Source organism: Aquila chrysaetos, chromosome 10, assembly GCF_900496995.4.
Source record: "Aquila chrysaetos chrysaetos chromosome 10, bAquChr1.4, whole genome shotgun sequence".
Classification (NCBI taxonomy): Eukaryota; Metazoa; Chordata; class Aves; order Accipitriformes; family Accipitridae; genus Aquila; species Aquila chrysaetos.
The window spans coordinates 18,281,058-18,294,076 of record NC_044013.1 but is presented as its reverse complement, the minus strand read 5'-3'; the positions used below and the strand labels follow the sequence as shown (position 1 = coordinate 18,294,076).

The following is a 13,019-nucleotide window of genomic DNA, read 5'->3' as shown; positions in this document are numbered from 1 at the left end:
CAGAGCTAAAGGGAAGCGATGGTATCTCCTGGCATCGTACCATTAAGGGTGAACGCAATGCTGAGGTGAAGAGAATCTACCTGCTCAGTATCTTAAAGGACTTGGAAGACAGGTGAACTGCATTTAATACTTTTCAACATCTTAAACGTGTTTTCATGAGGACCTGAAACTTTAAAAATTCTTTTCTTTTCAATTCTGGTGGTAACCTTGCAGTACAGATTGTGTATTTTACACACTGTACTTCAGATCTTTTGGGACTACTGTCAAGAAACATAGTTCAGAATGCAAATATCTAATTGCATAAGGAAGTATGAACATACGTACAAAATAGATTACACATATTCAAAGTACTTCCCCCTTCAGCTAGGTGTCACTAGTCTGTAGCTTGCGTTAAAAATTAAATTTAAGCTAAATCATGCAGGTCATTTTGGGATGGTCCTCAGGAGAAATGTGTAACTAAACAAAAAAATTTAGAAGTTGCTACATATAACAAATACGTTTTTCTCTATTTCAAATGCTAATTAAAAAGGCAAGTGGATCATCCCAAAGTTCGTGCATCCAAACAAAATGTGACATACCCAAAATTAGAACAAGTATACTGAATGATACTGCTGTCTTCTGTGAAATGAGATAACATGACACAGCTAAACTACAGGCAGAAGCGTATGAAGTAAGCCACAAAGTGTCATCATCACTTTCATTTGTTCTAAAATTCCTTAATATAGCAATAATCACTGGCAATTCAACACCTTAGCTGACATAAAAGGTTATCTCACGAGAGCAAAGATCCCCCCTATTTACCTCCTCATTGTTAAATGAAGAAATCTTTCCCCTAAGTTTGCAAGTTAGCACACCGGTGTTTATCTTAACTATGTCCTTAGCTGAAGAGACCTACCTGTCATACAGATGCTCCTAAAATGTAACTTTAAGAGAGGCCAAAAATAAACATTATGCAATTGAAACAGTATTCTGAATATAGTATGTTACATTAAAACCAGGCACTTTTGAAATAAAATGGAGTGTCAGGAATTAGACCATGGCAAAACTAAAAGTTGCACTGATAATGTCGGTAGGAGGTCTGTGCTTTGAAGGAAGCTGATGCTAAGTTAAACAGTAAGCTCCAGCTGTAATCATAAGTTTTGAGAGGTATGGAACAACTAGAGTCAGACGATCTAACTTTTAAAATGTTCTAACCCACACCTCAAGCATACATCTTCATTCTCTGAGTACTACCTTGCTACGTTTCTCAGATCAAAGCTCTGGGTTAGCCTCAGTTCACCAGCCACCAGTCAGACAGGGCAGCCAACCTAGATAGCCAACAATAGATAATGAAATCCTCAATTTGTACTGTGGAGGAACCTCCCATTTCCAACTGGTTAAAATTCAGCTTATGCAAACTCATGTCTTTGTGCAGATTTGGGTTTTGCATGCATACAAATACACCCGTTACTGGTGTGATGAAGCAGCTTATTCCCCACCAACCCTCTGCCCACCACCTTTCAAACATACCTGTCCTCCCCCAACCACGATGTGGAGTGTGGGGATGAGGAAGGAACCTTGCTGCTGCTGATGGGGCAGCAAGGGAGAAGCTGGGTGCAGGAGAAGCCACCAAGGAATGAGGCACAGCAGTGCCTGACTGTCAGATTATATGGCTCGATGCCATATCATAGTAATAATGGCAAGATTTGTGCAGGAGAAATAAAAAATGGTCAGAGAACCACCGCAGAGGACTTCAATTAGAGACAAATGACAGATGCTGGCGTGAAAGTTTCCAAACTTGCCTTTGCTTTAACAGAAGGACAGACTGAGAGGGCTTTCTAGGCGCAAAGTGAAGAATCCTAGTCCTCTACTGCTTTCTAAAACAGCTTTAGCCCACTAAACTACCTCTGTTTTAGGATACATCAGTCACTAAAGGCTTTCACCGTACTCTGTGCCTGCAGGGCCCGGAGGCTGATGTACCCTCAGCGTGCACCGAGTGTCACCAAACTGGACATGGCGCCTGCAGCCGACGGCTGGGTGGACGATGCAGACCGACCTAAGACAGACGCCCACCGCCGCTGTGGGACTGGGGTGAACTCCAGACGTAAGCAAGATGCCAGGGAGTTTCACATTAGGATCTGTATCTCCAAGAAACGTCGGTATAAAACATGATGCGGAGGCCCTTTAATTCTGGATGAAGACGAGCTGCTGCTGCGCTTTATCTGTAGTCTGCTAACACCTTCAGGTGCCTTACGGCTGCAGTGAGTGAAGCATTGCTCACGGCAGTTTGCAGGCAGCACTAGGAGCTGAACCATTTCCTGCTTGTTTTATGGCATTTCTTTTGTGGCCGAACAGGCAGAGGTGAACAAGTGACAGCAGAGAAGATGAACAGAAGCCATCGCATGCTTTTCACAGAGACAGGCCATGGCCACACCAGAAATCAGAGCAACCGGCTCCGTCGCTCGTTTCAGCCCTTTAACGCGACGAATATTAATACGGTAAACACAAGCGTGTAAGCTGCCTCGCAGCTAGAGCCCCTCTGCCCACGTAAGAGCTACGCAACGGAGCAGGACAGGCGGGGCAAGCCGCGGGAGCGGCCGAGACCACCGGGCACCCGGTGAAGCGGGGACGGAACCGGGAAGCCGGGCGCTGCCCGGGCCGGGCCCCGCCGCGGGCCCCCGCCGCCTCCGGCAGCCGCGGCACGGGCGGAGCCGCCGCGCAAGGGCTTGCTGGGAGACGGCGCCAGCGCGCATGCGCCCCGCCGCCCCCCGCCCCGCTTCGGTCTCTGGTGCCCCCCGAGGGCGGCGGGCGGCGGCCGGCGGGGGCGGAGCGGCCGCGGCTGGCGGGCGTGTGGCGGGGCCGGGCCGCGCCGCGCCGCTCCCTTCCCCCCGCGGCGCGCTGCACTGCGCAGGCGGCGGCGCTGGCGCGATGGCGGCCGGGGACGGCGGCGACGAGGTGCGGGTGCTGCAGAACCTCCGGGGGAAGATCTGTAAGTGCGGCGCTGCGGTGGCGCTGGGCTGGGCGAGCGCCCGGGGCCGCCGCGGTCGGGTGCCCGCTCCTGTCGTGGCTCCGTGGCGCGGGCCGCCGCCGTTCCCTCTCCTTCCCCGGGGCGGGCGGCGGCCGGGGGCTGGGTTGGGGGGGAGCGCTGCGGGGCGGGTGGCAGCAGCAGGAGCTCCTCACGGCGGTGCCCCTCGGGCCCGGCGCCGGGGAGAGCCCCGCGGGGCGGGTGTGGGGGCCGCGGGGGCCCGGGCCGCGCCGCGGCGGCGCCGGGAAGGGGCTTTGTGGCGGGCGCCGCCGGCACGTGCTGGCGGGGGCGGGCGGGGCCGGTCCGGGCCGGGGTCTGCGCGGCCCCGGGGGCGGGCGGGAAGGCGGGCTGGACGCGGCGGGGCCGTCGGAGCCCCGGAGCGGCTGGGATGCATCCGTTGCTCCTGGGGTTTCCTTGAGTCAGCGGGCGAGCAGAAATGCCCCTTCCCGTCCGGACCTCGGGCATCGGCGTGTGTTTGTCAAGCAGAAATTGCGAAATTATTGATGTGCAGGAAGTCGGTGGTGGAGGGCTGTTCTGGAAACGGTCATTAATGCTTCTGTTTCTTTGTGTAGCGTGTGTGTGCGAGTGAGAGGGAGGCTGGTGACTTTATTTTGGTGGTTAGGAAGTGCTGACTAAAAATACCTACACGTTCAGTAACGTGGGAAACCAAAGGATGAGCTGGGGAGGAGGGGCCGGGGAGGAAAACAGATAGTGTGGTGCCGCTCGGGAGGACTTCAAAGCAAGGAGGAGAAACAGGATGTGCAGCGGCTTCCTGAAGGGGTATCAAAATACATTCATACAATTCGGATGCAACCCGTTTATTTCCTTTCTCACGCAGTCGATCCACTTTTTTGAGAATGAAGCGAAACAAGTTGAATTGGGCATGGCGCTGGGACAGAGAACCGGTTGTGAAAATCTCTTGAAGGATTAGGTTTGGTGGAGGAATGGAGTCGTGTTTACTTAAATGTCGTCATGCAGTATGGACTTGAATATGTCTTCAGTAAATAGAAGACTAGGTCATGGAAACAGGAGGCTGCATGAGGTATAGCTGGAGGTGCTCTCGCTCCATCGTGTTTGCGATAGAGCGATTGATTGCCTGTTGAGTAGACAAGGCTGAACACACACTTACTGAGATCTTACATTGTTAGCAATTATCACAGAAATAGTACGTGTCGGTTGCCTTTAAAGACGAATACTGTTAGTTTGGGGGCTAAAACATTAATTACTGAAGCTGACTTATTTATTGACACCATTCTGCTTCTTAACTTTTATCATAAGGGTTTTTTTCAACACTGGACAACAAAACATTCAAGGAGTTTTACATTTTGTGATACCTGAACCTGATTTCTTCATTGTGAGGATGGTGAGGCACTGGAACAGGTTGCCCAGAGAGGCTGTGGATGCCCAATCCCTGGCAGTTCAAGGCCAGGTTGGATGGGGCTTTGAGCAGCCTGGTCTGGTGGAAGGTGTCCCTGCCCATGGCAGGGGGCTTGGAGCTAGATGATCTTTCAGGTCCCTTCCAACCCAAACCACTCTATGATTCTATAAAAGTTTTTCCATTAAGTATTAAAAGACAAACCCCAAAGTGTCTTGAAACTTACGTTGAAACTCTGGATTAAGCCTGCAGTTGTATTGTAACTTTGTTCAATTACCTGGCAAAAGTAATGGTGAGCTGAGGTCTGTGACCTGCTTCCTAGGGAATACGTAAAAAGCTGGTTGCCAAAGATTGACCTGTAAGAACTGTATGAGCCTACCTGGAAAATGAGCAGAAGTAACAGCTGCAATAAAAGATGTGTCTTGAAACAGTGTGAAAATCAATTTGTAAACCTACTTGTTTCTTCTTACAAAACAAAAACACTGTTTAAAAAAAAGGTATGAGTTAAGTATGCTGTGGAAGCTTGTGAACCCTAAAATCCCTAGATGCTCTTTTGGCTTCTTCTCATAGCACATGCTGTTTTATTTTCATTTCTTGCTAGTATTTTACTAATGTGTTTTTTAGGGGAAGAGCCTCGGAATGAACAATAAGAAACAAATGTAATAATGTAATACCCTTTGATCTGAAGGGATTAGCAGTAGCAGACCTCACTTTGGAAGTTGATGTTCATAGTTTGTAAGAATTCCTTGTAGCATGTTTCTTAGAAGTGGAATGCATTCCGGTGCCTAAGCTTTGTTGCCATTTAAACTACTACAAGACTTGACGCTGACTCATTTTATATGTGTTGCATGAGAGAGAGGTAGTTTTAATGAGCTAATCTCAGTTCTATGTAATTCTGTACGTATAGTAAACACCATCTGCAGCAAGTTCTTATTTACACTGTTGTTTTACAATACGCAAATAGATGGTAGAATCTCAAGTTAGAGATGTTATACAAATCATCACAATAGATTTAGAATTGAGCCATATACATAAAGCTGGCTTAAATAGCCATTACATACCTAGCAGTGAAAAAACAGAGTAGGAATGCATTTGTAGTCTCTGGTACTCTCTCTACTCTCTCTGTTTTGTGGGATATCAGTGTTTGCAGCCAGTCTTCTGCCTTCAATTTTCAAGTAAGAGGCAAGATGAACTGGTCTTACCAGTTAAGACCCCATAATATTTTTTTTTAAATATGGTATTACACTTCAGCAGGTTTCCACCAGAAATCCACTGAAAGTCTGTCTTTTCTTTATGATGAGTTTTTTGTATTGGTGGCTCTATTTTGTGTGTCATAGTAATGACAAAAGCGCTTTACAAAAGTACGTGGATATCACGTAGGTTTAGACATATTGCATAGTGTAGTGTTTTAAGCTTTATAACTAGCTTCTGTTTTCATTTTATGACATACACTAGTACATGTTTAGGTGGTAAGTGATTTTAGTTGCTTTGAATTTTTTGGTGTGTTTACTGAAACCTGTCTTAGTGGAGCACTTGGAAAATGTCTGTCGTCTCCCAGAGCTCATCTGACAAAATTCGGGACACATTCTTTTTCAAACTTCTTGCACTGAGTTGTTAACACTGTGTGGTTATCTTGGCTTATGCTGCACTTCTGTGGTGAATTTAATTGTTGCTATATAATATGTTTAGTCCTGTGAAACAAATACTTAGGAGTTTGTGTGCATAAATGTCTTTTAAATTTCTTTGTTCTGGGTCCCTGTCAGAGGATGTGCACTAATGTGCACTTTCACTTGACAGAGGATATTGTGAATAGCATTTATCTATCCGACCTCCTGCTTTTGCTTGGTTTCTGATGCACTGTTAACAGTGAACAAGCTTTTACCTTGATGTTTTCATGTAGCATCTATGTTTAAAAAATTATGCGCAGGCATGGGAGTTTGACAGAACTGTTGAATTTGGTAGGTTGCGCCATTGCCATTATTACTAACTCATAACGTTAATGTGGAGAGTTTGAATTTATTAAGTGTTGTAGACCTGAATTCCTATTGCTCTAGCATTTGAGTTTTTATTAGCATTGCATCTTTTCCCTTTTGTTTAGGTTTGACCTGATCTTACTTTGAAGTGAGGTTTTACTGGGTTATGTAGAGAACCTAAACAATATTTTCTAAATATTTTAAAATCCAAACCAACATGTATAAGTGGCCAAAGTGTGGGTGTTGTGTTTTTTTTTTTTGCTGTTATTATTTTTTGCTGTTTTCCCGAAATAGCTCAGTGGCAATAAAGAAAGTTAATTTGAAAGTCAGGTAACTAATTGCAATTGTGAACTTCTATGTTTTCAAAATAAAAAGGTTGACTTTTAGTATTTTAGTGATGCATTTAATGGTTTCCCTATTGAATTAGGCTACTACATGTGTCATGTGAAAATATTTTGTGGTTTAAGTTAGTCCGGTGACCAAAACTGGTGAATTGATATGGTCAATACAAAATAAATAAGTCTGCTATTGCTGCTGTTTCATCACTTGTGCGTTTCCCCATTTGAACTGCAAGTTTCAGTATCACACTATATAGTTTTAAATGACAGCCTCTGTGAAGAGGCTTGAAATAGTTCCACAGTTAGATCTAAAATTGGGTTAACTTCTCTCTTTTCCCCAAAACAACTTTATTTGGTGTTTCTGACTAACCATTCATACTATCTGCACTTTCCAAACAAACCCTTGGAAAACTCTGGTATACATTTCCTCAAGATACTTCTCTCACCTCTTAACTTTTTTCCTTTGCGTCCTTTGAACAGTGAAACATATGCAGTTTTCAGAATTCAGAATTGCATACTTGATGAATGCACTGAAAATCTAAACATTCAAGCAGATATCTGGTGTTGTTCATACTTGATTTTTATGCAACCATTATAGCCTTAGGTTTTCTGGAAAAAGTAAGACTTAGTGTAATCAAAGACTTGGGCTCTTTTTATTCCCCCCTGCCATAAGTAAATAAGCTTCTTGGAAGAGTTGTACTGCTGTATAGCTGAAAAGTTTCCCACAATCACAGATATTGAGAGGTGTTTGGAAAGATGTGAAATCTCATGCTCTGTACTTCACCTGACAAGTGCTCTGAGGTTATTTTAAACTCAGAACTGAGAATCATCCCCTCTGCCTCTCAAAAGCCTCAATAAATTTGTCTGTGCCTTAGAGCTAAACACTTGGGCTACATAATAAAAGTTTTTGTCTCCTTAGAAAATCAAAGCTTCTATTTCTTCTATTCCATTGGGTAGAAAGTTCCTTTTAATATTGAAAGACTGCAGTATAGTAGACATAAAAATTGTGAATTATGTAGAAATATTTAATTTTTACTCTGTTAAGAAAACACGAAACTATAATAATCATAATTACCTTTGAAAGTCCGGTGCCTTTACAGTGCCAGTTAAGTAATGTTATATCTTAAATATTTTATGTAAAAGTAGGATGGTGAAGCTACAGAGTATTAACTAAACAATAAAGATTCTTATCAGGAACACCTGACAGAGTTCATGCTTATTAATTACAAACTACAGTATCAGAAGCTCTCTGGGGATTACTAGCCTCTTTCATGAATTTATTTTTATATTTTCTTTCGTATGTTTTATTAAAATAGCTTATTTTTCAGATGGTGTTCAATCTTTGATGCTTTTCTCGGTTCTTCTGCAGTATCTCACTTAAGAGTAACTTTGAGTTTAGTCTCTTTTTGGAGTCTAATAGCATTAAAAACCGGTTCCGTTCATGTCTCTCAATCTGTCAACATTAAGTGTGATGTTTAAAAATAATATGTATACTTCCTCCTCTCCCACACCCAAGTTGATGAAAAGCTCATTGATACTTCTGAGAGCACAAGTTTTAACTGTGGAAGTTACTTAAGTTTCATGCTTTCCCTCAGTGTACATATGCCTGACTTGGAAAACATCATGCATGAAGTTCATTCTCTGTTCCTGTTAAACTGTCAGGTTCTCTGCTCAGATACGGTTCTGGTAGCCTTTCCAGTGCCAGGCATTACTTACTTAACTTTCGAGACTGTAATAATCTATTTAACACCAAAAAAAAGGGGGGGGGGGGCGAGGAGAGAGAAAACAAAATTCTGATTTTACATCTTAACAGTAAAGCTGACTCCACCATACTTCATCTCTGCAGTGTTTTAAAAAGGAACATATGTACGACACTTCAAATCTAGTTTCAAGCTGTGGTCTGTGAAAATGGAGGTGTTATGTTATTCAGACATGATAAGTAATTAAAACTCAATACTTTGGTGTAGTTTTTATCCTATTACTTTTTAATACCTTATATAAAGTTTATATAATGATGATTCCATGTTTCATTGGGAGAGGTATTCCCAGTAGCAGGTAAGGATGAATGCTACTGTAAAAGGTCCTGGTTAAGACCTAATGCAGAATACAGTTCTGGTTGCCTGTGTTTAGGATAACAGTTGAAGTGGAACAGGGGCAGAGGAGTGGCTACTCACTGATTAGGAGCCTCTCATATGAGAGAGTACCAGAAATGCTTGTCTTGTTTCTTTTAGCAGAATAAAAGGTGGAAGGGGTCTGTTCGCTGTCTTCAAAGACATTCGGAGGGGAAGCAAACATCCAGGAGGAAATAACTATTTAAGCTAAAGGATGGTGTTGCTGTAAATAAATGTAGATATCTGTGGCATTCGGATCTTGGAAGAGCTCTATGATTTGAGCATTGGGAACTGCTTTTATCTGTAGCTACTTAGAAGTAACCATTTCCAGAAAGGGCTGCCTGATGTCCAGCCTGTGTTATTGCAGTGGCCTAGACTCAATATCCAGCAAATCCTTGTATTCCTGTGTCTCATTAGAAGCTTCCTTTTCTATTTGTTCCTATCCATGTTGCATTTAGTCGGTAGGTGATTTTCCCCCTTCTGCTAGACCAGACAGTTAGGAAAAAATAAACAGTACTCATAGCTGAACCTTTGAAAATACATCAGTCAACTTAAAATCAGCTGTTCATTGTGGAAAATGAAACAGAGATTTGATGGGTAGGTTCTTGTTAATCAGCACCCTTTAGCCAAAATATTTGCAGAGAAAATACCAAGTGAACACTAGCTTGGCCAGATCCTGTCTTGATCTTATGACCTAATGCCATATCGCCTCAGGCTGCAAGCTTCTCGGATTTAGCAAGCCACGCAGGGTCAAGCTGGAGATGAGACCTCTCAAGGGAAAGTGCAGGTGCTGCAGGAAGTGGTGTTCATGAGTCAGTGTGCTGTCCCTCTTCCTGTCGACTCTCATTCCACGTGAAGCTGGATGTAGCAAGTTCTGTACACTATTGGATCTTACGAATTGAAAATGAATGTGTAAATGCATGCTAACTGAATGGAAAAGTACCTTTTGGACACACAGTAAAACTGTTAAAATCCTGTGCCTAGTATTTTGTGGGGTTTTCCCCCTCAATATTTACATTCATTTTTTTTATTTACAGATGACGCCAAACACTTAGTACCCAACAAAATGAGAGACTTCTTCTGTACCATAAACTTGGACCAAGAAGAAGTTTTTCGTACACAGGTAGTTGAAAAATCTTTAAGGTAAGCTTAATTTTTAAGTGGAGATGATAAGCAAGACTGCCTCACTTAAGAATAAAAACAAGATATGTATCAATGTGCATGTGCTTTTGCTTGTACCTCTTTAAAATGAGAGCTGACCTGTGGCAACTACTTGGAAACATTACAGCAATGTGTAAATCGTGAGAGTAGTTGAAAGAAGACAAAATTGAGGCTTGCAAGTAGTACAGTGCTTTTAAAATGAAGCATGCTAGAACATATTTCACTATTACTTTATTCTGTTCCATTGGGCAGCATAACATTCTTTTTCTTGCCGGGTTATTTTCAAGGGAATGAAATCTACCTGATACTTGCTCTCCATGCCATTTCCTACTTCTGACATGCAGTTGGTCTGTATTGGTGGAATTCCGCTTTTAGTGTCTGTCTTGTAAAACCTGTTTCTAGAATGAAGGATCGGGAACTTTTCCATATATAAGAGTTTTGTGTGCTGTGGGACGTGGGAAAACCTAATCTTAAAACAACTTCCCTTCCACCCCTCCCTTCTGCCTGGGCACAGCTTTACTCCTGAATTCTCTACCTACCCCCCACAGTGGTGCAGGGGGACGGGGAATGGGGGTTGGGGTCAGTTCATCACACGTTGTCTCTGCTGCTCCTTCCTCCTTCAGGGGCAGGACTCCTCACACTCTTCCCCTGCTCTAGTGTGGGGTCCCTCCCACGCGAGACAGTCCTCCATTAACTTCTCCAACGTAAGTCCTTTCCATGGGCTGCAGTTCTTCACGAACTGCTCCAGCATGGGTCCCTTCCACGGGGTGCAGTCCTTCAGGCACAGACTGCTCTGGCATGGGTCCCCCGCAGGGTCACAAGTCCTGTCAGAAAACCTGCTCCAGCGTGGGCTCCTCTCTCCACGGGGCTGCAGGTCCTGCCAGGAGCCTGCTCCAGCGCAGGCTTCCCATGGGGTCACAGCCTCCTTCGGGCATCCCCCTGCTCCGGCGTGGGGTCCTCCCCGGGCTGCAGGTGGATATCTGCTCCACCATGGACCTCCCTGGGCTGCCGGGGGACAGCCTGCCTCACCATGGTCTTCCCCACGGGCTGCAGGGGAATCTCTGCTCCGGCGCCTGGAGCACCTCCTCCCCCTCCTTCTTCACTGACCTGGGGGTCTGCAGGGCTGTTTCTCTCACATGTTCTCACTCCTCTCTCCGGCTGCAGTTTCTGTGCCTGCTGCAACTTTTTTTTTTCCCCTTCTTAAATCTGTTATCCCAGAGGCGCGCGCTACCACCGTCGCTGATGGGCTTGGCTTTGGCCGGCGGCAGGTCTGTTTTCGAGGCGGCTTCATTGGCTCTGTTGGACATAGGGGAAGCTTTGAGCAGCTTCTCACAAAAGCCACCCCTGTAACCCCCCTGCTACCAAAACCTTGCCACGCAAACCCAATACAAAAAACCCAAAAATTTTGGGGGAGGTCTTAAGTAACGCACACCCTCTCCCTCAAATTGAGAATTTTTCAGGTGATAGGAAATTAATATTTCTAAGTCGAGAACATTTTATTAGGAGTTAGAAGTCAGTGTTCTGAATCACTCTTTGCCCATAGGTGCCTTTCTGTCTCTGCTGACCACGTAGGGAAGTCCTTCATCTTGTGAATTATGGCTGCATTTAGATTCACAGCATGAGTAGGGTTCCAGACAAACTGATGAAATGTAATAAAATGTCATCCTCTATTAGCAGCAACCAGAGTTGGATGCTTACACTTGATTACTAGTGTGTGTCCAGTTATGACAGCTGACACTTGTTCCAGAAACTTAATTATATAATCTTGTGGCTTATTACTCTGTTAAGGTAGAATACCGTACTAACGTAGAGGTACTGGAAGGGAAGATGAAAGTTCTGATCTCTTCTTAGCCTGAAAACTTCATAAATTGCTTTTTAGTAAGGTGTAGTACAGTATAATTTTAGTCATAAATAAAACTTTGAATTTAATTGTTTTATTTGTTTGCTTTTTCTTACATAATTCCCAGTCCCTGTATTCTGGGTTTTGTTACTGTATTCTAGGTTGCGAACCTATACTAGCTATAATCTAAATTTTATTATAGTTACCTGCTAGTTAAACATCTGTGGAAGTAATTATCACTAGAATTAAAATTATCTTTGACTACAGTGATTGAAAACTAATGACGAAATGTATTTTTAAAATGTGCGAAGAGGTTTGGGCTTCCACCAGCACTGGGACTATTGTTAAAGTGCAGATGTGAAGCAAATTACTTCAGAGTTAAAAAATCATGAATTAATACTGAAGTGAAAGAAGGATATTTTGACTAATGACTCAAGAAATATTTCCTGACATGGGTGGGATTTCTGTGGGTTCTGAAGAAACAAAATTTTTTTCCCTTGGAAAGTTCAAAGAACATCTGTGAGCCTCCTCAAATATCTATGGTCAAGTATGAGGAATTGGGGAGGGGAGGGGTTGTGGTATGTGTGTGTTGCATTCTTTATTTAAACTAAATTAAGTTTCTTTTTTTCAAACTGAACTTTGTGTGAATGCAAGGTTATAGTAGAAATTTATTCTCTTCTTGATATAACTGTAGCGCTTATCAAATGACAGATCTAGGGGCATTGGTCAGTTTCTGCCATAGAGCTGCCAGTTTAATGTAACAAGGAGGGGAAGAGCAAATGCGGATGTCACACATTTAAATTTAATCTCCTTTATTACTGTAATCCAGTTCTTCCTGTATGACAGTCTGGTCTTCCTTTGAATTAGCACTGTCTTCTAATTTTGTATCCGTCACAGTCTTTAAAGTTCTTGCATCAAAGTCACAAATGAAAGTGCTAAACTGACTGAATCCTTGAGGAACAGGTTGAGTAAGTTCTCCATTTTAATTATTCCTCATTGGTATAACCTATATTAGCCCTTCAGCCAGTTTTGTATCCACCTAAGAATTTCTTTACTAATCCTTTGTATTCTCCACCTTAAATTTTCTCTCTGTGTCTCATACTTTGCTAAAGAATAATCAACAACTGATTCACAAGGCAGTGGTATTAATCTAGGTAAGGAAAAACATATCAACATGAATAAAACAATGCATTACCTTCTATTTGTGCTCATACTAT

The 13,019-nt window shown here is 43.5% G+C and overlaps 1 protein-coding gene across 1 annotated transcript in view; it reads left to right on the top strand.

Annotated features, from left to right (window-relative positions):
- The first annotated feature begins 2,723 nt into the window (after positions 1 to 2,723).
- RASA2 (RAS p21 protein activator 2) overlaps positions 2,724 to 13,019 on the top strand; it is a 53,191-nt gene continuing 42,895 nt past the window's right edge. Inside the window, exons 1-2 of the mRNA XM_030027732.2 lie at positions 2,724 to 2,968; positions 9,839 to 9,944. Coding sequence (XP_029883592.1) covers positions 2,731 to 2,968; positions 9,839 to 9,944 — 344 coding nt within the window. The 5' untranslated portion in view covers positions 2,724 to 2,730. The remainder of the gene's footprint in view (positions 2,969 to 9,838; positions 9,945 to 13,019) is intronic.